This window comes from Larimichthys crocea, chromosome XII (assembly GCF_000972845.2).
Source record: "Larimichthys crocea isolate SSNF chromosome XII, L_crocea_2.0, whole genome shotgun sequence".
In the NCBI taxonomy this organism is placed as follows: domain Eukaryota; kingdom Metazoa; phylum Chordata; class Actinopteri; family Sciaenidae; genus Larimichthys; species Larimichthys crocea.
Window position 1 is genome coordinate 22954829 of NC_040022.1, and position 25229 is coordinate 22980057.

General features: G+C 40.9%; 3 protein-coding genes across 6 annotated transcripts in view; 1 reads left to right on the forward strand and 2 right to left on the reverse strand.

The window, feature by feature from the left end:
• Nucleotides 1-7307, reverse strand: part of cep112 (centrosomal protein 112) — a 95708-nt gene extending 88401 nt beyond the window's left edge. The window contains exons 1-5 of one of the 3 annotated variants that reach the window (XM_027285040.1): nt 7127-7307; nt 6631-6736; nt 6313-6503; nt 5989-6152; nt 219-303 (exon numbers count right to left, since the gene is read on the reverse strand). In XM_027285040.1, the coding sequence (XP_027140841.1) occupies nt 219-303; nt 5989-6152; nt 6313-6503; nt 6631-6730 (540 nt within the window). In that variant the 5' untranslated portion in view covers nt 6731-6736; nt 7127-7307. Of the gene's footprint in view, nt 1-218; nt 304-5988; nt 6153-6312; nt 6504-6630; nt 6737-7126 lie in introns of those variants that run through there. The other 2 variants (XM_019277285.2, XM_027285043.1) reach the window with 2 other exon arrangements.
• A 275-nt stretch (nt 7308-7582) lies between these two features.
• Nucleotides 7583-25229, forward strand: part of prkcab (protein kinase C, alpha, b) — a 100349-nt gene continuing 82702 nt past the window's right edge. The window contains exons 1-2 of one of the 2 annotated variants that reach the window (XM_027285046.1): nt 7583-8373; nt 8657-8688. In XM_027285046.1, the coding sequence (XP_027140847.1) occupies nt 8204-8373; nt 8657-8688 (202 nt within the window). In that variant the 5' untranslated portion in view covers nt 7583-8203. The remainder of the gene's footprint in view (nt 8374-8656; nt 8689-25229) is intronic. The other variant, XM_027285045.1, reaches the window with a different exon arrangement.
• LOC104918809 (uncharacterized) lies at nt 8929-10545 on the reverse strand. The gene is made up of 5 exons (XM_010730669.3): nt 10405-10545; nt 10269-10327; nt 9163-10201; nt 9044-9085; nt 8929-8971 (listed from the first exon to the last, which is right to left on the reverse strand). The coding sequence occupies exons 1-4, from the start codon at nt 10425-10427 to the stop codon at nt 9073-9075; spliced, it is 1134 nt and encodes a 377-aa protein (XP_010728971.2). The 5' UTR covers nt 10428-10545; the 3' UTR covers nt 8929-8971; nt 9044-9072.

A 25229-nucleotide genomic window follows, 5' to 3' on the forward strand; every position in this document is an offset into this window, starting at 1 on the left:
AGGAATTTCCAAATTGGTCCGCATTAAAGAAGAAAGCAAAACACTGTGGCTACTATTTGTGCTGGCACCAGCAGGTTTGCTGTTAATATTTCAGTGTGTCATCACAGCTACCTTGCAGCGATCTATAAATCTGAAATCCCTACTCGATAAATCTTAAGGCAAGTATACTAGGGAAGTCCAGAGGTGTGGCTAACAATCTGAAATGATGATGAACTAACCATCCTGGCACCATGTCTGGGTGACTGTTTGAGTGGACTGGAGGACATGGGTTGCGATGGGGTCTTGTCCTCATACAGCCGTCTCCTGGAAGACAAAAAGAAGTGTAAGAAGTTAACCTACAGCATCCACGTCTCTTGAGTCTGCTCTTGTCCCCCTGTTTGCATATGAATGTGCTTGCGTAGGCAGCCTGCCTCGTTATTTACACAGATCAACATCTGGCATTGGTTGCATGGTTTGTGGTCTGCATTTCATCCCATCTGAACAATAAATGTCCCTGCTATACATCAGTTTGTTTCCATGGACAGCCCACAGAGCACCAGTCTATGGCTTGTACAATCCTTTTATAATCACACACCTCATCATTGTCGCTCATCATGTCCATCATGGTTTAAACAGGACCTTAACAGGGAAACTGCTTATATTCATTGGCACACTTGCACACAAACACTTCTTATTCTTACTACGCTCCCTCCCTCTCGTGCACACACACACACATATATACACAAAGGCATAACTGAGCTCACTAGCTCATTAAATGTAGCCACATGAGGCACTAATGGCCCACTAATGCTATTGAATGAAGATGTTAGAGAAGACGGGGAGATGGAGGACAATCCAAAGAAGAAAAAAATCTGTCATCTAATAAAGCCATCAGGTTTCTTTCTAGAGGGCACTGTTTCACAATCTCACACTTCGCAGCCTATGGGCGTTCTTTTCCTCCCATGACATTTTTAAAAGTGTTCCTGGCATTGAGAATTTTTTAACCTCATTTGTCACAGGCGGTGTTATCTCACGGAGGAAAGCGTATTACTGTGAAGTTGCTGGAAAGACTTCTGAATATGGAACAGGAAGGATATCCGAGCAAGCAGAGTCCCCTTTGTAATTTTCTTTTACCTCCATTTATTTTCACAGCACTAAAGTATGGAAGGAATGCTATTTACGGTCTGAAGACTGACATATTTAACTGATATGTAACTGTAAGTTTGCCTATAAGAATTAAAGGTCTTCTAAGGGACAAAATGTTCTTCTTGCTGATATTATTTTTGTTCTGAACATCCTGATTAAAGGAAGTTTAGGAGTATTTAAGTGATTATGTCGAAGTGATTTTGGGGAAATAGGATTCTAGTAGACGAGATTGTGTGGAATAAGACAGGACCTAAATGTGTTAACGCAGGTCAGATCTTTAAGTTAGATGCAAATCCACCATCCATCCATCCATCCTTAAAGCTGCACCGAGTTCTGGAGCTCTGTTACTAACATGTAAAAATAAGACATAAATGAGTGTTGAATCAATTATGTCTGATGTGTAATGGTAAATAGGGGAAGAGTATTTATTATCTATTTTACATATTTTACTATTCTGAGCCCAGTTTGAGTGCAGCTGAATTTGTTTTATGTTTGTACAATGACAATAAAAAGAAATTTAATCTTATATCATGGAGCGGTGTGATGAGTCATATTTTACTACTACTACTATACTACTACTGCTACTACTCACTACTAATAATAATATATAATAATATAATAATAATAATGAGTTATAAATGGATTAATTGATTGAACTGAAAAGGGGAAGGCAGCAAAATCTTGACCATAACTAAAGCAATGATACTGTTAGGTATTTAATATTGTTACACACACACACACACACACACACACACACACACACACACACACACACACACACCTGGATGCACATGCACAAACACATGCAGCCATGAAACTTGGATAAGGGGGCCAAGCTTTGCAATCTTGGGCCTCTAAGTCAACAGGTGGATGAGGATAATTGAATCAGATGTGTCTGGAGTCTGAGGCCCAGAGATCAAAGCAGTGGCAAGTCAGGCCAGAACCACACACACACACAGAGGCACACACACCTACACACACACACACACACACACACACACACACACAGAAGAAAATGAGAACACCATGTAGAGCCTCAGAAGCTGCAGCTTGGCTGATTAAAGCAGCCTGACATCCATACCCCAGCCTGACCTCCAGGTGCAGAGCTAGTGGGCCTGGGTCTCAGCCTCGGGCACCCTCAGGAAAGAAGTCTGACCTTGGGACACAAACATCCTTCTGCCTCTGCACACCCTCCACCATAACCCAACACCACCTGGAGGCAAGATCAGTGAAAAACACTCTGGCCTGTGTGTGAGAGACGTGCGGCGTTTACACCAGCATCAATGGCTGACTACTGCAAATGCAAGGACAATGTTATTGTCACACTTAGCCAAAAAAAAAAAAAAAAAAAAAAGAACACAGGAAAGAGAGGGGAAGGGGGGGTGAGCTTAAAAGTTTTCATGTGTGGATGAAAAGGACACAGATGGCGGACAGGAGTGAGAGGAAGAGACAATAATAAAGCTACAAGAGAGGCTGTAGATTCACGTACAAAGAGTCAAAACTAAACTTTAGCCGTGAACCTGACACCGGCTGTGCTGATTACTAAGTTAACATGTCAAAACAACCTCATGTCTTTATCATTATCTGTCTGCTTTGAACACAGGGAGACATGTAAGAAGATGGAGTGGACATGTAGGCTAATCACCAAAGCTGTTTCTGTATGATCTCTTGACCCGAGCTGACTGCACTTGCTTTCCTGCAGCATTCCTCCGCCTGAACCTCTGCTATAGACAAACCAGTGGCTCCATCTTGTGGCTAAGTTGAGACTAGCACAGTGACAGAGGAATGCGTGGTGGAATTTGCTCAGGGCGTTTTTTAAACTAATGAGGTTAGACGATGATACACACAAACACACACTTTACAGCGCATCCCCTTCAGTGTGAAAGAGAAGTAACATCTTGAAATGTCAAAAAAAAAAAAAAAAAATCATCCCAACTTTGCCTTTGGATTTTGAAACTTGAATCAGACCCAACAGTTTTACAAGCTAAAAGAAGCCCTGCCCATCACCTGACTAATGGCGAGTGAGACGGAGATCAAACGTTGCCACATCATAGGGATGGAGTCAGACGAGTTCCTTCCATTTAATCTTATCTAAATGAGAGAGACACATAAAAGGACTCTTGGCCGGGCTAATTTTCTCCATCAGGACGTTAGCCTGTGATCTGAGGGTCTTTCATGGTCTTATCCCAATCAGACACTACGGTACTCAGCAGTCTGCTCCCCACAAAACCTCTCTATCCACACCCTCTATAGCAGAGGGGAGGAAGGGCTGACGGCAGCCACACTGTTTAGAATTATTTGTAATGTAAGCTTGAACAGCTAATACGCTCACAAAGAGACAATGATGTAAAAATACCTCTATGATAGACATAATCATAATAAAGGCAACAATAAACATCCTGTGTTGAATTAAACTGACAAACATATTTATAATAGTTAGCGTCAATAAACTAAATAAAAGCATCGTAAACATAATCAAGTCCATTTAATCCACACTCAGGGAGCAAGCATGCTGTCATTACAACATTAACATTTTTTAGCGTTGATGTACAAACTCAAAACACAAAATTAAAATGAGTTCCAGCCTGCGGGACAAATATTTAAAGACAAGTCCTAATGACTATATTCTAAGAATCAAATATTCTACACCCCCCTGACAGTACAACTAGAATTACATATAACAGCAGAGGGCATGTACTCTTTTTTACGCAGAGCTCTGATGTATATCAAGCACACTTACAGTGCCCTCTTTGTATTATGCTAATGAGCATATCAAGCCACTGGGCTCTGATTTGCCTTTCCATGTTAATTGGATTGAAAAATTCTGAACCACTACTAACATTACTTTGTCAGGCCCCCAGACCGCCTGGAGTTAGAGGAAACATCCCTCACAAACCAGGATGACTGATGATGCAGTGAGGCATGATGAAAGAGTTCACACGCATGTGTGTATATGTATGCGTGAGCTTTCAGTCAGGCTATTTCAAGCTTTCTAAATCGAAAATACATTAGTGTTTTAGGCATTTAGCTGAGAACGAGCTAATGAGCTACCGAGCTGTATTGTTTGCTTGTTCTTCTCTCTCGCTCTCCTCTGTGAGGGCTAGACCTCAGGTTCAACAACTGGGAAAGTGTAAAGAGGAAAATAACAGAAAGATGGATAGAGAATACGAGAGGTTCCTCATCCTCTCATGCTGTTTTGAAGTGTGCCCCTTTGAAAAGTCAGAATGGACAGCTCATGCGGACTGATGCAAGAACTTGGCAATGTCTTTGGCTTTTCAGATAGCGCTGCTGAGCAAATACGATGAGCGATCAGTCACGAAAGCTGTGTATATCTAGCTTCACAGCCAAGCTCAGTGTTTTCAGTCTGATAAAAGAACATCAAAACTGAATTCTTGGATTAATATCTTATACACTATGTGTAGCATCTTGTATGTTTGACCAAAAAGGGTTTTTATTGTCAATCTTAAGTCAAGTCACCCTCTGGAGCAAGAGGAGAGCTCTGTTTTCAATAAACTCTGTTTATGCAGGAATAGGATACTATACTAGAATGTCGATTTTTGTAAAACATTCTGCATTTCAAATGAGGGGGTGCCAGGCCAGCTTGCTTTTATTCAGATAAGCAACTGTGAGCTCTTGAGGGGATAAATGAGAGTACGTTATATGGCCAATACGCTGTACATGGAAATCAGTTTCAGCTCTTCATTTTTTGGACAGAGTTCCTCGCAGAATTGAGATGAGCTCATTTATCTACAACACCAAAAACACTCAAACCCTGAATCCATTGCATTTAGCAGTTTGCACAGCAGAGAAAAACATCAAAGCATGCAGACACGTCTGAAAAGTTAAAGATCGTAGTGGTGTGTGGCAGTGTAATTGCTGATTGCAACCCCTCGTTTCACCCTCTCCTTCTGTGAAGTGTGATGGCCGCAAAATACACGAAAAACAAGAGAGGCCCTATTTAGAGCCAGTCTGTTTTGAACTAATGTAAAAATATGGAGGCCGATCATAAATCATAAATTCATGTTTGCATCGCCAGTTCACCAAAGCCAGGCAGCATCCAAACCACATCCAGTAGTGGTAGAGAGGCAGGTCATTAAGGAGGGTCGGCTGACATGCATTGACCCTTTCAGGTAGACCCTTAACGTGGATTTGACTTGTGTCAGTGTGAATAAGGTATGAGTTACAGAAAGCAGGGCGTGACCACATCTTACGACATCTCAACATTGAATCCTGCTGAATGTTAAAAACCGTGGCCAAGAAGAAGACTAAACTTGCATGCAACAAATCTGACCCAAGTAAGAGTGAAAAAAGTTGAGATAAGAAGCAGCTCTCAGCAAATTCAACTAGAATAAGTTGAAAATGTATTTGTTCAATTATTTAAAATGTTAAAAAGTCTATAAATGTAATGTCTATTATTTAATAAAAGTTATTTGTCTATGTAAACAGCGTTCTGTGTACTTTTGCATAGTCATATTGGTGTACAATTCACATAGAAAAGGTCTATTTTCACTCTAACTCAAAAATTCACTATATCAGCCACCATAGTCGGTTATTTATTCCCCGAGTCCGTCTCGGTCTCAAAACTCCCATATTGGTCAGCCTTTATAATGTAGATCAGAGTGCAAGATTTAAATTTACAGACCCAGTTATATGTTCAGCTTTCTTAAGTTAAAATCCAGTTCATAGTCAATGTTTTGTTCATATATAACATGTATTACTGTGCACCAGTCCATAAGAATGATTAAATCTATAAAGCGAAGATCCTGACCATCATACTATGTTCATCTCCATGTTTCACTTAGGTCATTTTTAAAAGGTAAAGCAATATATACTTCACAGAGGTTATGCACAGTGGAACAGTACCTGTGATGTGCTGCATTAGGTGTGGAACTGGTTCTGTCCTTGAGCAGACTGAAAGTCAAACTTTCATCCATATGGCCACTCAGCTCTCCTCTCACCCAATCAGGCAGACCGGCATTGCTGTGCTCCACAGGTCGACCAGTCAGTGGCTCATCAAAGTAGATGGACTAGAAAGGAAAATTCAAGACAGATGATCTTCATTTTAACTTGACTATGACACTATCTTTGAAGTTTATTATATGACAAATAAAGTTTGAAGTCGGTAAGTTCTGTCACTACTACACGGCAACAGTAATGTTTATGATTAGATAAAGCAGTCATTCTTACCATGTAGGCAGGGAGTGTCTTGAGGGTGCCAGGCTCTGGTTTGTTGGTGAAAGGTAACTCCAAGACTCCTCTTTTGAGCATGTAAAGGAGCAAACGGGCATACATGTTGCGGTTCTTCCGACCTATTAGACCTGAACCGCATGTGGCCGGGTCACACAGCTTCTTTATCCATGTGGCACATCGCTGGCGCTCTGAGGTGAGAGGAGGAGAGACACAGGACAGGGCGAATCATGACACATCTTATTACATACATGAATGTTTGTATCTTGTCACTTGATTTCTTTAATTGAAGTGAACAGAGATGACATCTAATCTCACCTGTCCTGTTGGGATGTTTAAGGACATATGGCTTCATGTCCAGTAGAAAATGGTCAAACTCGGTTTCCAGCTTATCCCACGAGTCCTCGTGTTTGCTCATGATGTCCTGAGTGGATAAATACATGAAAACGGTGAGCTAACGCAGTTAAACAAGAAGTACTGACTAGCGTTGCCTGTCTTAGCTCGCTATAAACAGTGCTTATAGCTGACCTGTTCACTCGCTTTAAGACCAGAGTGGACATATAGTTATATGAGACAGCATCGTGTCACGTAACGTCAGCATAACATAACATGACAACATCCTAATTACAGCGTGTGAGCTGTGTTTACAAACGAGCTAACACAGATGCATTAGCAAACAAGCTATAGCGAAAAGCGACCAGTTAAAAAAAAAAAGCTCGCGGCGTGTCAGGCTCTCGTGAACAACGACACGTTAAAAAAAAAAAGCACATATTGTTTATGAAAACGTAAAACAACAATTAAAAAGATGACTTACACTGAGCACTGATTCCGCCGCTCAAAATGGTTCAAAACTTCAGCGACCTCTCACTACGCCACATCCGCTTTCCGTGGGGACGCAGCGTCTCCTTGTTGCCATAGAAACTGCAACGTTTTTCACTTCACTTTGCCCGTATATCATTTACTGAAGATATTATGACGAATATTGTTTGTTTTGAGGAAAGACATAGGCAAGTTTCATTAGTTTTAAGTTTCATTTTATGCTTTTAAAATCACCGCGTGTCACAAAAGAGCTTTTTAATTGCGCGTTTAAACTAAAAAAAGAAAAGAAAAGAAAAATTATGTCAACCCGTAAGCGTAAGCGACCGGTGTTTCGGTTTAACGGGCGACCATGTTAACTGGTGACCCGTGGGTGCCATAGTTACACAACTGTTAAAATGGACAGAGAATGTGTATCCGTCAAACTGAGACAACCCGGGTATTGTAACGTCAATGGGAGGAATATAAACAAAAAGGCACTCCCGAGGACATTTATGTATCTTTACATGTGGTAAGAAGCATGCGGCGGACCAGTTAACAGGGTCGCTTGTTGAACCGAAACACCGCTCTCTCTGTCTCTATCTGTCTCCTCTCAAACAAGACCTGTAATGTAGTTTATGTCCACAAGATGGCGGGCAATACCTTCTGCTTGTAGGACGGTCACCAACTGATGCAGGGACGTGGTTCATTCATCATCAAAACTCAAAATATGACCAAATATTTATGTATATAATGCATGACATAACTCTGAGCTATTATTCAGAACACACTTTTCATGTGTTTAAATACTCAGTCAAACCACTCCCGGTGCACTCTGCGTGTCGTGTCGTTAATTGTGAAGTGAAATATTCCCACAGCACGTGAAGGCAGACATGAGCTACGTCACTTTGAATGAAAAAGAAGCGCTCAGCTGTAGTCCGAGGCAGAGGGGAGGCGTGCGGAGCGCTGCAAGAAACACCGCCACTTATCAAGAGCTGTGAAGAGACTAGGACCTTACAGAAATCGGTCGGGACAACACGAAGTTGTGATTGTGTAGTTTTTTTTTTGTTTGTTTGTTTTGTTTTTCTTACCCCCCATGATGGCTGATCATCTTTTACATTACAACGACTCAGCTGGGGTTGGGAACCGATTCGCCCGCAAAGGTGCTTTGCGGCAGAAAAATGTGCATGAAGTGAAAAACCACAAATTTACTGCGAGGTTTTTCAAGCAGCCGACGTTCTGCAGCCACTGCACAGACTTCATATGGTAAGCAGCCCTTATGCACACCTGTCTTTAAACAGCTCAGGCAGCCTTTGACTCACTTGACAGTGCAGAATATTTAGCTAGATGCAATGCTTGTGATTTCTGATCAAGTTATGTTCACATTAATACCCTTGATGTGGAGCTTGCAGATACTATCCCACGATTGTGCATGCTTTAGTCATTCCCATTTCTTGTGCTCAGACTTAAGTTTCTTTCACTGAGATCCAAGACTGACATTTGTAATTTTGAGATGACCTTTTAATGTCACTCATGTGCTTTATTGCAGGGGATTTGGGAAACAAGGATTTCAATGCCAAGGTAAACCACTTCCATGTGTACATTGGTTCATTTGTCTGATGTGTAGATATGAAAGCACCATGCTTCATGTAAAAGGCAGAAAAGTTGAGCACTGATTGTTCCTTAAACGGTTTGTCATCTCGTTAATACATCCAGTTGGTCTTATTCACACTGACTAAACCTCATTAAAGTTTTGCAAGTATGTTAATGAGCAGATGCTGTGTGTTGCAATCATCTTAAATTTAAATAAGGTCAACAGAGCATAGTTCAAATTTAAAGTTTTATTTTCTGAGGGCACAGCATTCTGCAAGCAAGAAAGCAAAGGTTATTATTTGCATGATGTTTCTTAGAAAGTATTGTGAATTGAGACATTTACCTCAGACTTTAATACAATATCCATGTTGGTTACCACTTGGCTCTGAAAGACAAAAGGTCATTGATTAGGCATAATTTCGGTTAGGACATTTATTCAAGTGTTTGAAGCTGTGAACATACCCATCAGGGTTCTTCACATTTTTCGGGGTAGCTGGTTGACTAGGTGCAGGACCCTTTAAGCTTGGCAGCGGGTAAGATTCTGGATTGTACTTTGTTTTGCCAGAGAGCTCCCTGCCTCGTGCATAGGAGTTTCTGGACTGGACAATATAGCTTGGAGGAGGGATTGGTTCACTGACTCTCTGGTTGACCTCATCTTTTTTGGTGTCGAATGTTTTTTGTGGTTGTTGAGAGATCTCAACATGTGGCTGGTAGGCAGGTTGACCAGAGTGACCACTGATTCCTCCAGGGGTGGCCAACCACCTCCAAGGTTGAAACACAGGATACTGGGGTCCTACATTAGCTGGGTAATGTGGGAATGAGGGTTCATTATATGTGGATATATATCCAGTTGAAGACTCCCTGCTCACATCAGCTTGGCCATACCCTCCTGCTGTATTTGAGATGCTGTCAGAACTTTGAGTCTCAGGATACTGAAAAACATCCTCATATACAAGATGGGGAACACTACCTCCAGCTGCACTGGAGCCAGCGTTAAAGTCAACCACACCATAACCACTGTCCATTGGCTCCGGCTGCAGAGACAAGTTAGGAGATTCTCCAGCTTGAAAGTTGGAGGGCGGGTCGTGGTAGGCATGACTAGCATACTGAGTAGAAGCACCAGTGCTCAGAGGGTTGGGCATATTGTTGGTAGAAACACTAAAAGATGTTGATTGAGGTTGGACAGGACCTGGCTGAGGTTTTGCTAGATTACTGGATAGAGGAAATACAATTGGTTTGTCAAGGTTTTCCTGCCCCCAGTCTCTTGGCATACCATTAATGAGTCTGTCTACTTGACGATTACTCGGTGTGTTCGGCAGGTTTTGTCCATACGGGGTCCAAGTTGGTTGTTGTGCAACAGTGGGTGTGTTGTAGCTTGTGTATACAGGGTCTGTTAGTTGGTTGTTTGAATCCTGAAAGTTGCTCTCATCAGAAGTTGGAGAGGTCAATGTGTATTCTTCTGCCATGTTGCGCATGTCAGATTTATGTGGGTATCCATAGCCTGGAAAATTAACAGTTAAGATGAAACATATGTCTCACGGATATTGAAGTGTAGCAGTTAACATTACCTTTTATAGCTGGTGAACCATCACTGCCATTAAATACCAAGAAACAAATCCAGGAAACCCTACAAGAGAGACAGAGTCTGTCTAGAACTAGTTAAAACATTAAAGTGCTCAAACACACAATGTGAATAAAACCTACCCCAAAAGGAGTCTGAGAGCCATGGCTGTCAGCTGAGAAGCAGGACCCTGTACTCCTCAGAAGCTATGGTTTAAGACAAACAGCTCACCAGGACTAGCCTGACTTAAGAGTAACCTCTGAGCTTATTATGAATCCCTTAGTGTCTCTTTTATATCTGCACTCCAGGTCTTAACGAACACCATTAGCAACAGCTGCTTACGGAGCAATTAGTGGCCAAATTGTTCACAGGTGTGGCAGATGGACAACACCACCCATTGTTTCAGTGTGAAAGTCATCCTTGTAAACATGCTCACTGTGAGTTTATGGCGAAATATTTTGTTTATTTAAAGAGCACTGAACACCTTTCCTCGAGTATTTTGCACATTGCGCGTCTTAATAGTCAGAAGGCTATTGTAGGTTTTTTACTTAAAGCTTCCACTTGAACTCAGAGTACCTCATATATGCCCTGAAATCAACACCCTGTTGTCTAACCTAACCCTAACCGCCTTTGCTAGTGTAAGATTTCTCTCTAGACATCTGATACTTAAGCAGCTAAAGGGAGAGAAAGGCAAAGGAAAGGGTGAGTAGTGAGGGAATCAAAGAGTTAAAATGGGGATTACTGGGGTCAAATTAAGGTAGGATCACCAGTAAGGTGCCTGTACACAAAAAATATAATGTATAATAAATTAAGAGATACTAAATGGAGAAAATTAAGTTCATGGAAATTATATGTATTATGTATACCGCCTAATTAAAGTTAATTATGTTCCGTTCTGCTTATGTGCAAGTGCATTAACAGATACATGACACAGTCACTCTATGTCCATACACGTTGCAAGATTACTGCACTTGACCTTTATACAATGAGTAGAAGAAGAATACAACTCATCAAAATGTTTGTGCGTGTAGCTCACACCATTACGAGTAAATGCCACTCCACACTATGACAACAAGTCATAATTCAGATGTGTGGTACGTTGTCTGAAAGTTTACTAATACTGAAATCTGAATGAAACAGGGAAGGTGTTTTTTTTTTTTTTAGGTGTGATCAATCTTCAGGCCGGCTGCACTGCCATGATAATAAACCCACAACAAAGGGACCATATTCAAAAAGTCACAGCTCTTCCTCAGATCATAGGAGACGGGAGTGTGACTGACATTTTCAGATTAAGTATATATACGCTGGTGTGCAAGGGTGGAATTATCCATTTCCAGCACTGTTTGACAGCAGAGCTTGACCATGAATGCATCATGGAAGTGGGCTGAAAGATGCATGTTCTTGGCTGGAGACAGTGCTTTTTCAGTGCATAAGGAATACATTGCTTTTTAAAGAACCATATAGTAAGATAATCCCCAGAGGCTTGACGTACAGATCTCTTTCTTTTCTACATGACACATAATGGATTTTATAACTGTTGATAATAACACGATGGAGACATGTAATGGTGGTTGGTTACTGTAAGCCAGACAGTACAGAGAGATTTTAGCTCAAATATTTATTAGTATTTCTCTCTGTGGATGTAAACTGAGCTTCATGCATAAGCTGCTCAAGAAATGAACCTCTAAGAACTGCTTCTCTGTGGCAGAAATATGAAGTTATATACTCGAGCCTCTGTGACGCTGGCACACTTTATAATATACTTACTTATAATATACGTATCTATGCTGCTAAAAGTGACAGTGATACATGTGTGCAGCTCACCAGCAGAACATTTGGCTTCTTAGAGTCATTAGAAGGCTGATAACATGTGACTCCTGTGATCATTTACCCGTTTCTCTGCATGGCTGATATTAGTTTACAGTTTCTTAGGCATGGGCAGATTAAGGGCTGTCTAGAGCTTCCTGCTGCGCATTGAAATACCAGATAGCAGCTTTTTTATTTGATTCTCCTGTGATCACCCACCTCCACCACACAAAAGCGAGTAGTGGATTGTAGTGCTGCAGCAGTGGAAATGTCTTTATTACTAAAGGATCTCTGTGTGGGTGGAGGACAGAGCTCCTGCTGTTCCCAGGTTGGTGACTGGGCTACCTTTTTATTGTTAAAGGTAACAAAGGCGATGTCTGGTTCACCTTGGTTATGGATGAAGGAAGCTGCAGATTTTCAGATGAATGAATCATTTTATAACGAAGCTCATACATAATGCCTTTTTGTTCAGCAGCTTCACATTTCCCACCATTCCTCTTTGAATACAAGTGACTGATTTTACATTATTGTAATTTACTTTATTTCCCGTCACCACAGGGAAGATGTCACTCACCACAATATAACTAAAAGAAAGTACATTGATCATTAATGTACATTTTAGAGAAAGATGTGGTTCATGCTGAATGTGATGTGGTCCATTGTGGAAAATACATCCTGTCATATGGACATTCTGAGTTATATCCTATACTCCCAATACAATTACACACTCAACTTGGATGTCACTACTCCTCCCTTTGCTCCCTTTTACTGTGCATCTTGTATTTTTTCATTCCCACTCATTTCATTGTGTGTTGGTTGTGTTTTTTTATCCATGACTCATCCATTTATTGTGCCAAAAGAAGAATCGCTTGTAGCAAAATGTAAAATCTCCAGCGTCCAGTATTCCAGTGTGACAAGTCGGTTTGTCATGCTGTGTGTTTAATTTTAAATATTCTAAGATTTAAAGCCAAATGTAAACCCCATCGTCTGTCAGACTTTAAGAAGATTGACATGACCAGTTTAGATTTAAAGTGGCAACAACCTTAGTGCTTTAACTTATCATTATAAAGTAAATGTCACTTGCACAGTGTAACGGCTATAGAATAATGACACCATCCATGTTTAGATTGGTCCCCTGTGAGCCTCGCTTTCACTACATTTATCTTTTTAGTGATCATCTCTCTTATTTCCAGAGTGGTGTTGATAATTTTGTCACAGAGCTAGAATCTGAGGTAAACTGAAAGTGATACAGCCTTTGAGACAGCGGCATAAATATTAGTAATAATAAGACCACTTGGAAACTCTGGAGGTAAAGAGGAAGTTGGGAACTTGTGTTTCTACTTTCAAGTCTTCTTTCTTGTTTTTTCTTTGGTGTCTTTGTCGATGTACGGGGCGTTTCCTCTGCTATTGTCGATTGGACTCAAACAGAAATGTATTATGTATTATGTAATGTATGGGAAACGTATATAAATAAACATAAAACATAAACATACTAAATAAATGGATTACATGAGTTAGATGATGAGTAGAAAATTGCATCTTTAGGTTAATAGTCGTTATGATTATGATGATGACTAACCCAGACCACAAACAAACTTAATCCCAAGTGTGAGTTAACATTTAACATTTCACTAATGAGTGTATTCACTGAAATCAGTTGATGCAGAAATGTGTAATTGGTCGTTATGTTGCATGTACGCTCAGCAAACAGATGGATAAGCATTCAACACTTGCAACTCCACGTGTCAAATTGCAAAGTCTCTTTACTTGAAGAGTATGCACACACACAGGCACACAGGGTGAGCCATATCAAAATTATACAAAGTAAAAACGGTTTAATTCGTTACATTTCAGGTCTGATTATTACAGGAAAACTATTCCTGCCCAAATGTCACTGTATCGCTGAACCGTTCTTCAAGCGTCAGATCATCTCATTGAAACCAGTGGTGTGAGGGCATGTGAGTGTGTTTCACTTACCACTTGCCACCATGTTGAATGCTCCGATCTCCCTCTTGCCTTCCCCTCCTCCCTGTGCCTTTGAAATCGAACGTCTGTGGAAATGACTGTGCCATCTGGAGAGTTGAGAACCCATCATTTGGAGGAGAGTGTTACGTCTGGACACGAGAAGGACAAGAGGTGGAGGGAGAGGCGTTTGGAAGGAGAAGAAGATGAAGAAGATTTAACAATGTAGAGAGTGTTGAATGAAACTAAGAAGGAGGCAAAGGTAAACGCATACATACGGCACGGAATAAACACAGGAGGATTTGAAATTGCATGGGTGGAGGTGTCATGATGGGGGAGATGATGAAGTCAAAGAGTTTTTGTTTTTTTACACATTCTGGCGTCTTGCTGTAGAGCTTTGGCAAAGATAAAGCAAACTACTCAGAGCTGATAAAGGATGAGCTCTCAGCACTGGTGGATATTATGTCTAGGTGATGACCAATTATAAACTGTGCCCAAGTTACATCTGAGTAGTAATCTGTTAGATTGGATGGATTGGATTAATCCTGCAAAACAGTTTTTTTTACCACTTGGAGGTGACAGAAACAAGTAGTGAACACAACACTGGCACTTAATCAGTTTTTCAGTAGATCTGGTGAACATCTTCATTCATTTTGAGTTTTTCTGGCTAGTTGTTAACTGTATCTGTCCTCCATTTGGTGCTGAGAAAGTAGTGTACAGTGGACTCTTAGAGCTTTTTGTCTGAAAACAGCTGCAACCTAAAAAAACACCATGAGAGCAGTGAGAGTGAACCAGAAGCTGCAGATGTGGGTGGTAATTCATCACTGCATGACCACTTTTACATTGTCACGTTGTTGTCACATTGTGATATCTGAATTATAGCCTCTTGAAATTCACTGAAATATAAGTTAATTAGTAGAATAATTTCAATTTAGATTGTTCCTATTTGATTGGATACCTTGAAGTTGGTGCAGTTTAGCATATATAGGGAGCTGTAGATGACTGTAGGCCTCCACCCACACCTCTATTAATTAGAGCACAAACATATTGTTTTAGTTTTTGCTTTTTTTTTTTTACATATATTTGGTATATATACAAAGAGACAAGAGCATAGAAAACTTTATTAGCTGTGTCTGTGGCTCAAGTCATTCGATCCAAGTCTCATGCAAGTCCCAAGTCATTTTTTCTTGGACAAGTCAAGTCACATTCATCCCACAAAATACTGTAGTATTACCTGCAAACGGCAGGCACTTGTAATGTCACCATTGACAACATTATAATTTTTAATGGTTTATAATATTATATATCATTCAAACTAAAACATTTAAATGTGCACAGACAATCAATCCAAGTCACAAGTCTTTATTTTTGTCTTTTTCATTTATTTTCTGTCATGTTGCGAATTAGATTGCAACAGTGACTCAAGTCAACTCAAGTCCACATCTCATCTGTACTCTTGTTCGCTGTGTTGGTCAGCTGATCAGCTGGCTGGTCAGTAGCTACTCTGCAGCTAGAGTTTTTGCCCTAGGACGCTGAAATTGGAGGTCAAATGTCTGTGAGGTTATGTGTATGAATGTGATCGGAGCTATTGCAAATTCACGTCTGTTTCACTTTGTCTTTAAAACGCCAATAATATGGTGAGGTTAGGGGCGTAGCCAAATTAATTTGAAGTCACTGACAGTTCATCAAGCAGAGCTGTTGACCACTACAATAAACATCTCTCTTTTAGATATTCATTATTTATCTCAAGGACATTTCAGATGGGAAGCTCATCGTATCATCTCCATGTTGTTTGTGGTTCTTCTGCAGTCTCCGCTTCGCTCCCATGGTGACATCTCCATAGCTGTAACCAGCCTAGTTTGTTGTTTGAAATATATTTGCATACCAAATGCAGCCAATTTTCCTACTCTCATTTCAAACCCAGTGACTATTTACTGCTCATCAAGTGATAATGATGAGGTCTTTATCATGTGCACAGATGAGGGCGTTGGGTGTAGGCTGCTCCACCACTCTGGGACACTTGTTACCCCCGTGGGCGACATCATGTATGTGTCAGTTAGCATGACGAGGGCTGACACATGCCTCCAACGAGACCGTCACCGAGCCCTAACGGCAGTGTAGGTGTAGAGCCAATCACTTCCTCCGCTCAGAATGGAGCAGTGGACCTCATTAACCAATCAAGGAGCAGAAGTGTGGGGGTGTTGGAACATGAGAGAGAGCTGCGCAACTCCTAATGGGGAGACCCAAACAATAAACATGTTACACAACGACAGACTGAGACGCAACGCTGCTCCTCTCAAGTGACGCTGTTGAGATCTGAAGGGTCCTTATGCTCCTGCGTGTTGAGATGGCCTGGATATTTCATTAAAATCAATTAATTAAATCTTCCTTTGGATGTTTTACAAAACTGATCTAAGCCTGGTTGCTTTATTACAGATTGTTTTTTTTGTAAAATTATTAATCTGCTCAACATTGTGGGCGTTCTCTCTGCTGTACTTGACTATTTGCCCTGCTGCATTTGTAGAAAATAGCATGAGTTAGGAGAATCCATTAATTTAAAAGCATGGCTTGTTATTTTTTATTTAATCACTTACAAATGCTAAAGTGAAGTTTGTTTATTATAAGCTTTTACAACAGTTGATTTCATTGAAGAGTAGTTCCGATGTTGAATGACATATTCTCAACAGATACATCATGTATGTCAAAACAGATTGACATCAAGATCGTGCAGCGGTCCTTTCACTTCCACCTCTAACTCTTGTTCTTGAAGTATCTGCTTGAGACGTGTTAAAATAAGCTTGTTGAATGTGGAGAAAATCACTGAAACATTCTTGAACATATCAACAATTTTAAACCCTCTCCCAGCTGAACGGCATTAATTACACTGAGTGTGGAAGCTTAGCTGGCCGGGATAATTATGTGTAATTCTGCCTGTGCTTGTCTCTGCTCCACATTCAAAATGTCCTTTTTTTTTTTACTATAGAGTGTTAACCTCCTTCCCTTCTCTGTCTCCCTTTCTTTTCTTTACACTCCTCACTTAACAGTAACGTGTATGACAAAGTGTGCCACTTGCATTTTGCGATCATGTTGACAGCTCTTCTTGACAGTTTTGATGTCTGTTTTGCGTCGTCAGATCCCATCCACATCCCCCTGATCTTATCCTGTGCATCACGCCCCCGCAGCTAGTACTGTATATTCATTAAAATTACAACAACATAGTGCTGTGTTTTATATTGGGACATTTCATATTATTGTATTTTCATTCAGATAATAGCAGACTTCTTGTTTCTCTCCTACAGATATTTTCTTTTATATAAAGCATACATTAAAATACTGAGTCCTTCAATTCCACCAAAGTCACACACTGTCAAGAAACATTGGCTCTGGCTACTGTTTGTCTGCATTTGTGGCTTGTCAGATTAAATTGTAGAGCCCTAACATCCCGTGTCCAAAAGGCTTTTTGATCTGTATGCCAGTTAGCACCCCTAAAGACGAAACAACACGAGACTTCCTATGTGTCAACATAAGTGGATTGCCACAGTCTGGGTGCTAGACAAAGAGCTCTCATTTAAAACTCACTCGCTGTAAAGAGGGGATGAGGGGGAGTTGGGATGGCGGTGGTGGAAAATGGAGTGGGCTGGTTTACAGTCTTGGATTCTCAGTTCTCAGTATGATGACATAAAGCCTGTAATGCATACTGTCTAGTACTGTATTGCAAAAACCAGCAGCCTCACAAAATGCCGTAAATGTATGTTCTTGATTCGTAGATGCATTTTTGATGATCACTGTTATTGCTTCACACGAAAAGCCACCTTACATTTCACTAGTTGAACCCGTTTAACGTGAAGTAGCCAGAAGTAGGAAATGTTCGGTTTGCATTAGAGGAAGAACTCAGTCTGGCTCAGCTGTAGGAAAGTGAAAGTATACAGTGAGGCTCATGTCAGTGAAAAAAATGAAAAACCTTAATCATGCATGCAGACAGGCAATGGCAGGGTCCACCACTAAGAATGAAAAAAGTAATAAACAAAGCAGTAATTACAGAATAGAAAAACATTGAATCTCTTCAACATTACCTGACTGAATGCATCCCGCATGGCTGACACATTGATGTAATTTTCAGAAATGTAGTATTTTAACTTTCATCACGGGCGTCTTTGTGTTGTTATAAGTAGTGCTGTCAAGAGATTTAAAAAAAAAATGTGATTAATTAATTATGATCTGTAATTAGTTGATCTAACTAATCTCTTTTTTAATCTTACTTAGCATTTGCCTATACTGCCTATGCTACAGGCAAAGTTTGTTTTCACATTAATATCGCCTGTTAAAACCATAGACAGAATAAATATCAACGTCATATTCGTGACGTCACCAACAGGTTTCTGATGAGCCGTATGTGAAGCTCAGTGTGGTGGCTCAGGCTTTCGACATCTTGGCAGCCTGCCTCTTCCGCATCCCAGCTAATCTAAATATCGGCAAAGACGTGCATCATTGGTGGATCTGAGACGGATTGAATGAAGCCTGGGTGCTTAAATAAGGCATCTGTAATGGCACCCACCTGTTAATCAAAGCAGCCATGCTCTTAATTGTGCTGCTTCTGCTTTAAGGTTAGAAATATATGTCACTTGGTCAAAATCCACAAAATACAGCCATAATGGCCTCAGAAGACACACACATATATACCTCCTCAGTATGTCTTGCACCCTGCTAACATCTGTTCTTCTACAGTGACCAGTTCCCAGAAATCCTGTGTCACCTCTTTTAAAGTCATTTCTATTAACGGCATAATTTCACTTTATCTTTTTTCCTCATCTTCAATAGCTACTGTAAAATCTTGCCAGATTTGCCAGCATGGCGTGCCAAGGTTACCATGGTAACGGTGCTGGGCCCTCACTCCTGTAAAGTGCCAAATCTCTGCCAACTACCCCAGGCGAGTACTTCCCTTTAAAAATAAATAACATAACATAACATAACATAACATAACATAACATAAAACACCCCTTGTTTCCAAATAATCCTTAAATGATGATTCAACATGGGAGCTTGGCATCACCTCCTGAGCTTCCATTTATACGAATAAAACGGGCCTTGGTAGCCGTGAGAATGCATTTTTGAGCCTGTCTCGCTGGAATGTTTGTAATCTTATAAGGCAATATAAACCAAAATATGAATGAAAGTGATGAAATCCCAACCCAGCTGGACTTGGTGTTCACACCCCGCAGCACAAAACAAGGGAGGAGACCATTTCATAGCCAGTTCGCGACAGACTCTGCCCCCATTCTCGGTGCAGCAGTGACCACCCCAAGTGCAATATTTTCAGTTTAACAGACTGTCTCAACAGATCATGTCACTATGTTTTGCTTGCATAACACAATGTCATCTGTTGACATTAAAAAGGGGTCTTTTTGGAAGCTCTGCGGCATTACTCAGCTGAGAGTGGGTAGTTAATTGTCAGGGAGCCTGCCTGTGTGTTTTTGCTGAGACACAATGCAGTGTAATAAGATGACACATGCTGTTCCCTCATAATCTCTGTTTTAACAAACAAAAGCAAAAGAGCAGTCGGAGAGGGCTCGAAGGGAGAAATCGGAGAGAACGAAGATGATACTTGAGGGATGTGTGTGATGCTATTTCTCAAATATATATATATATGTGTGTGTGTGTGTGTGTGTGTGTGCGGCTGCATTTGTTTAGGCGATGCGTGTAAAACAAGAATAGAGGGTGACAGGAGCAGTCATAGCACTGTGATTTAATCTTTGTGGTTTCCAAAAATGGCAACAAAGAGCAGAGACAAGAGATTCCTGACAAAATGCAATAAACCTAAGTATACCTAAATAAAGAAGCCTGCAAACATGCTCATAATGTTCCACCAAACTGTTGATGACTTGATTTTTTTTTTTTTTAGACAGACTTTGATTTACATTCAGTCATTTAGCTTTATCCAAAACGACTTACAAAAAGCAAAACAATTAAGGTACAGTGAAACAAGGACGTGTTACTAGCACAGAATCAAGTGACAGATCCAAAGGGGGAAAGATTAAGCCTGTCCAGTAGTGCTAGGAGAGGAGGTACTCTCCGAGGAGCTGGGTGTTCAGGAGGTTTATGAAGGTAGAGAGGGACGCCCCTCATCTGGTCTGAACTTAGGAACAAGAGACGAGAAAGGTTTAGATTGTCCCTAGTATATGAATGGCAGAGCCAGGGGTCGTTCATTGGAGAAGCGCAACAGAGCTAAGGGAGGTAACATATGCCTGTATAAGGGGGTTCAAGTAGGTGGGTGCAGAATTGGAGACTACTTTGTTAGCGATTTGAATTTAACGCTGGCTGCTGCAGGTAGCCAGTAGAGCTCGATGAGTAACCAGGTGTGTCTCCATGTTCTGGATCATCTGAAAAGGTTTCACTGTGCAGGCTGGGAGGCTCGTCACAGTAATATAGTCGTGAGAGTGAGATGACCACAGCTTGTATCAGGAGTTGGGTATCATGTTGAGTCAGGTAAGGTCTGATTTTTCTGAAGTGTGAAGCGAAACGACCAGGCAACCGTGACAACGTGATCGGAGAAGGTTAGTTGCTCATCGGTCGTGACTCCTAAGTTTCTCGCTACCCAAGACTCAAGTTTTGATGTTTTGTCATGGTGCATAGTATGTTTGGGTGGGAGGACCAGAAGTTCAGTTTTTATTGGTTGGAACCACTTTAGCAAGAACCATAGCACATTTGTTTTATAAGTGGTCCATGCTCATTGTCTTTGCATTGGTATTGGATTATTTGACCCAAGTACAGACTGACGCAGTGTGAGCTCATAGTAAAAGAATGTTTTCCAGAGAGAAGCTTTATCTCAGCAAAGATGGCAGCATGTTGAATCCATCAATAATAGATGGTGCACCACTGATTTATATAAAAGACACTATCAGCACAGAAGAGAAGACCAATGCTCCAGCATCAGACTTTTAACCTCAGTATTGTAACTCTTATATGCTTAAACTGCCAACCAGCATTGCCAAGACAATGTATAATAAGTTTAGTGTTACTTAGTTCCTGTCTTACACTCAAGGTGAATGGATCAATGAAGTGTGCATTTGAACGGGTGAATTCAGAGCAGGAGTGCTCACCTCTACTGTACGTGTCTCAGCACTTCAGCTGTGCTTGATGAATTCTGTGGTGATTACATCCACGGCTATTTTTGGAGCGGTTTAAGTCAGAGATATCAGTCTTGACCCACATATAGTGAGCACAATGTGCACTCGGGAGGATTTCAAGCTCGCTGGGCCTTTGTCTTATAGCGCCTGTCCTCCAGGTTTGATGTTTAACGGGGTGTGGTTTTCAATTAATACTCCTCTGCGAGATGTCGCATGCACGCTCACCTTTTATCAAAAGGTCATGATCATCTGTGTGATCGATCTTGGGAAAGGTCATAGTGGGACGAAAATCAATAATTATAATATGATGCCATCATGCCTGTTTTTTAATACCGGGTTAGACTTTAGCAAGAACCATAGTACAGTTGTTTTATGTTTGATATTAAAGCCAAAATACATTACAGTACACTTATCTGGTCTGGCATTAGGGATGCAACTAATGATTATTCTAATTGTTGATTAATGTGCCTGCCATTTTATCGCTTAATAGCTTATAAAGTAGCAGATATAGCAAAGAAAAGAAGAAAGTCTGCACATGTTAGAAGCTGGAACTGCTGAACATGTGGCAAAGCTTTAAAGAAATCAGTCGATGTACTACTGTCTTATTTTCCTGCTAAGTCGCCACTGATAAAGGTCTCAGCTAACCGTGCTGTAAAAAGTGACGTCATACTGCCAAAAGAGAGAGATGAGAAAATGAAAGGTAACTAAAAGACACTTAATAGAGGAAAAGCGGGGAGTGTGAGGCTGTGATGGACACATGGGACTTTCCCAGCCACAGAGTAATATTTCTGCTATTTCTGTGCAAGGACAAAGATGCAGGGAGGCTGAGGGAGAGGCAGAGGGTTAGTGGATGTGTGTGCCAGTTTTCTGAAGCGTGTGTTGCTTGTTCCTGCTCCTGTGGTGCCGTGTGTGTGTGTGTGTGTGTGTGTGTGTGTGTGTGTGTGTGTGTGTGTGTGTGTGTGTGTGTGTGTGTGCGCACTTTGAGGGTCACCCAGTAAGAGACTGCTGCACAGCTCTTAGTCATCCTCACACCTCGCTCCCTTTTTACCTGACTGTCCATCTGTCTACATGTTTACCTTCAGAAACAGATTCCCTGCTATAAACAAATTCAATATGCAGATTTGTACCTATACATAAGCTTACAGTAAACACTGAGCAAATAGTGTCGTGACATTTTGTCTTTTGAGTATTAATTATGTTGCCTTACAAAGGCAGAAACCAGGGAAAACACATCAATGAACAAAATGTGATCTTGATTCTTCTACAGCTATCTGATATATTTAAACCGATTATCTATTTTAAGATATAAATAAATGAATGTCAAGACTGATACTAACAGTCTGACTAACAAGACTGAACTAGCTACGCAGTTTAGTGTTCATATATATGGTGTTTATTCAGTTTGGGGAAACTCTTCGATCTCTAGAAAGCTTTAACGTTAGCTGGCTGGGACTAGTAATTGTCTCTGTTGAGGCTCAGACTACTTACTGGAGTAGTAAACTGGATGTAATTGATTGTTTTCAAGGGATTAGTCAGACCCCATGTATCTCTGTGGAAATAAAAATAAGAGAGAGCAAATGGCCCCAAAATATGAATACCTTTTGATTATTTGCTTTATTTAAGTTGGTAATTGTTGTCAAATTGCAATATTACTTAAACTAAACTCTTGTTTAAACACACAGTACGTCTCCTTTTATTGTGTATCTCTTACATACATGCATGCATAGACATCTACAGACGCTTCATCTGCAGTATTCTCACCTTGTGCTCTCTTATCGGAGAAGTGAGGAGTGGAGAGGAGAGGAGGGAGGACGGGAGACGGAAGCTGTCAACCCAGAGTCTCTAATTGAAGGTGTCACGGTTGTGTCTTCCCCTTCGTCTTTCCCAGCCTCTCTGCTCCGCTCAGGGCAAATATAGCAATAGGCACCACAGGGGAGAATCAGTGCTTTTCCTAGCATGTTTTTTTTGGCATCTGTAGGATACAATGGAAGGAATTTTATGCTTTGATGTGCATTTATCATCTCTCGGGTCCCACTAGTGAAATTACAAGGGAGAGTATTTCTTAGATCCTGTGCTGTCTGTTTGTTTGCATGACAAAATGCAGAGTGCATGTCCGAGTTGGCAATATTAAGACTTCCCTTTCTTAAACTCCATCTAAACAACTTCTTCACTTTTTTTCACTTCACTTTTTGCAAAAATACAAACAGAATAGTGAGCGAAAGCCAAAATACTACTTTGTTAGATTAAAGTACAGTCATAAGCATATCAATTAGGCTTACAGCTTTATAACTAAATGAATTAAACCATTATGAAATTTGTTATCCTCGCTGCCCTTAAGTGTAAGTAGGATGTGTGTGGGTTTGAGGAGGTTGCATCATTTCTCACCAACTGTATGCCCAACAAATTTTGGCTTAAAACACTCGAATAGCTCTTATTTTGACTATCTAAGCAGTTCATCCTCATGACACAGTTTTTTTCTCCAGCCACCATTGACTTATTTTTATTACTCTATATCTAGAGAACATGACGCATTTGCAAAATGGTAAAGGGACTGCCCAAGAAATCTTCCATCTAGTTCAGTATTCAAGCCAGAGGGAGGAAATGCTAATGCTGAAGGAAGGTCGCTCAGTTATGTGCCCTCACAGATCACACAGGACCCAAATGGCTGAAAGAGAAGGTGAAGCTCAGTTTACTGCTGTAGATGTTTCTGACCTCTGTTGTTGTATTGTTGATACTGATCCGGCGTGCTAATCGCTCCCCTTCTACTTTAACTTTACCTCTCTACAGTATATATTGATTCTTTTTCTGCATGCAAAGTATTATCTAAATATCCGACAGATCTCCTTTACCCAGATAACACATTGTGCATACTAGGAAATAAGCAAGCGAGTAAACCGGCTGAAGCAATCCTAATCTCCAAGTGAGGGGGTTCAAGTCCTGAGATACTTGAACCCCTTCACCCTCGGTCTTGTCACGATCAATAGATGGATCAGCAGATCAGCAGTAATGTGGGAGTTGTATCAGAACTTAGAGGTGATGAGGGAGTGGAGCAGTTAATCTACGTTCCAACCTTCACCTCTGGTCATGAGCTTTGGGTTGTGACCAAACCAATGTGATTGCAGATACAAGCAACTGAAATGAGTTTTCACCACAGGGTGGCTGGACTGGAATGAAGATTTTGGATTAAGAAAATAGTAAAAAAAACACAGTTTCACAGAGCCTAAGATGACATACTTTACTTTACTATAACAGATATGGGGAAAGCCAAGAATTGATTTACTGTTCATCGGTAATCAGTTTTAGCTCTGGTCATGTACCTGTTGTTAATTCTATGCATTTGAATGTGTATTTGTCCTGCATGAACATATGGTCTTGCTGATGTATGTGCCCATGTGTTTTGTGGGAGTATTAACAGATTCTGCAGTAGCTGCTGCTGCTGCTGCTGCAGAGCAGGAATAGTAAGCCATACATCAACCTTAACCCACATGGCAACACACAGCAGGACTGCTCACACCTACTCACATACTGCACATGCACATCCATATCCTGAGCAGCCACTGTGTCTTTGACACGCTACAGCCTGTTTCTATCTAGCAGATATTACAAAAGCACATTCTCACTGCGACACCATTGCAGGCTCTGTAATGCAAACAGAATGTCAGACAGACATGGTGTAGCCTTGACAAGTCAGTTCAGACTGTGTCAACAGCTCTTTGATCCAGGCTGGCGGATCCTACTGGAGAAGTGTAACAGTGGATGCTGTTGAGTGAAAAAAATTAGGCCTCCATCTGTAAGAGCAGCTCTTCACATGGAGGGCTGGTAAGAAACACAGTGGCAGAGAGAGGAGTGAGAGAGGTGGGCGTAATTGTATCTGAAAGTGAGGTTAACCACATACGTATTCAATGAGCCAGCTAGCTCACCTCACTGCAGAGAGCAGTTAAACTCGTCCAAGAAGCTCTGCAGGGTCTCTTTTTCCACCACTTTGGTCCAGACTGCAATATGTCTATTAACTTTTATACAGACATTTTATTCCCAGAGGGTGAATCCTGCGAGCTTTGGTGTTTATCAACATGTCA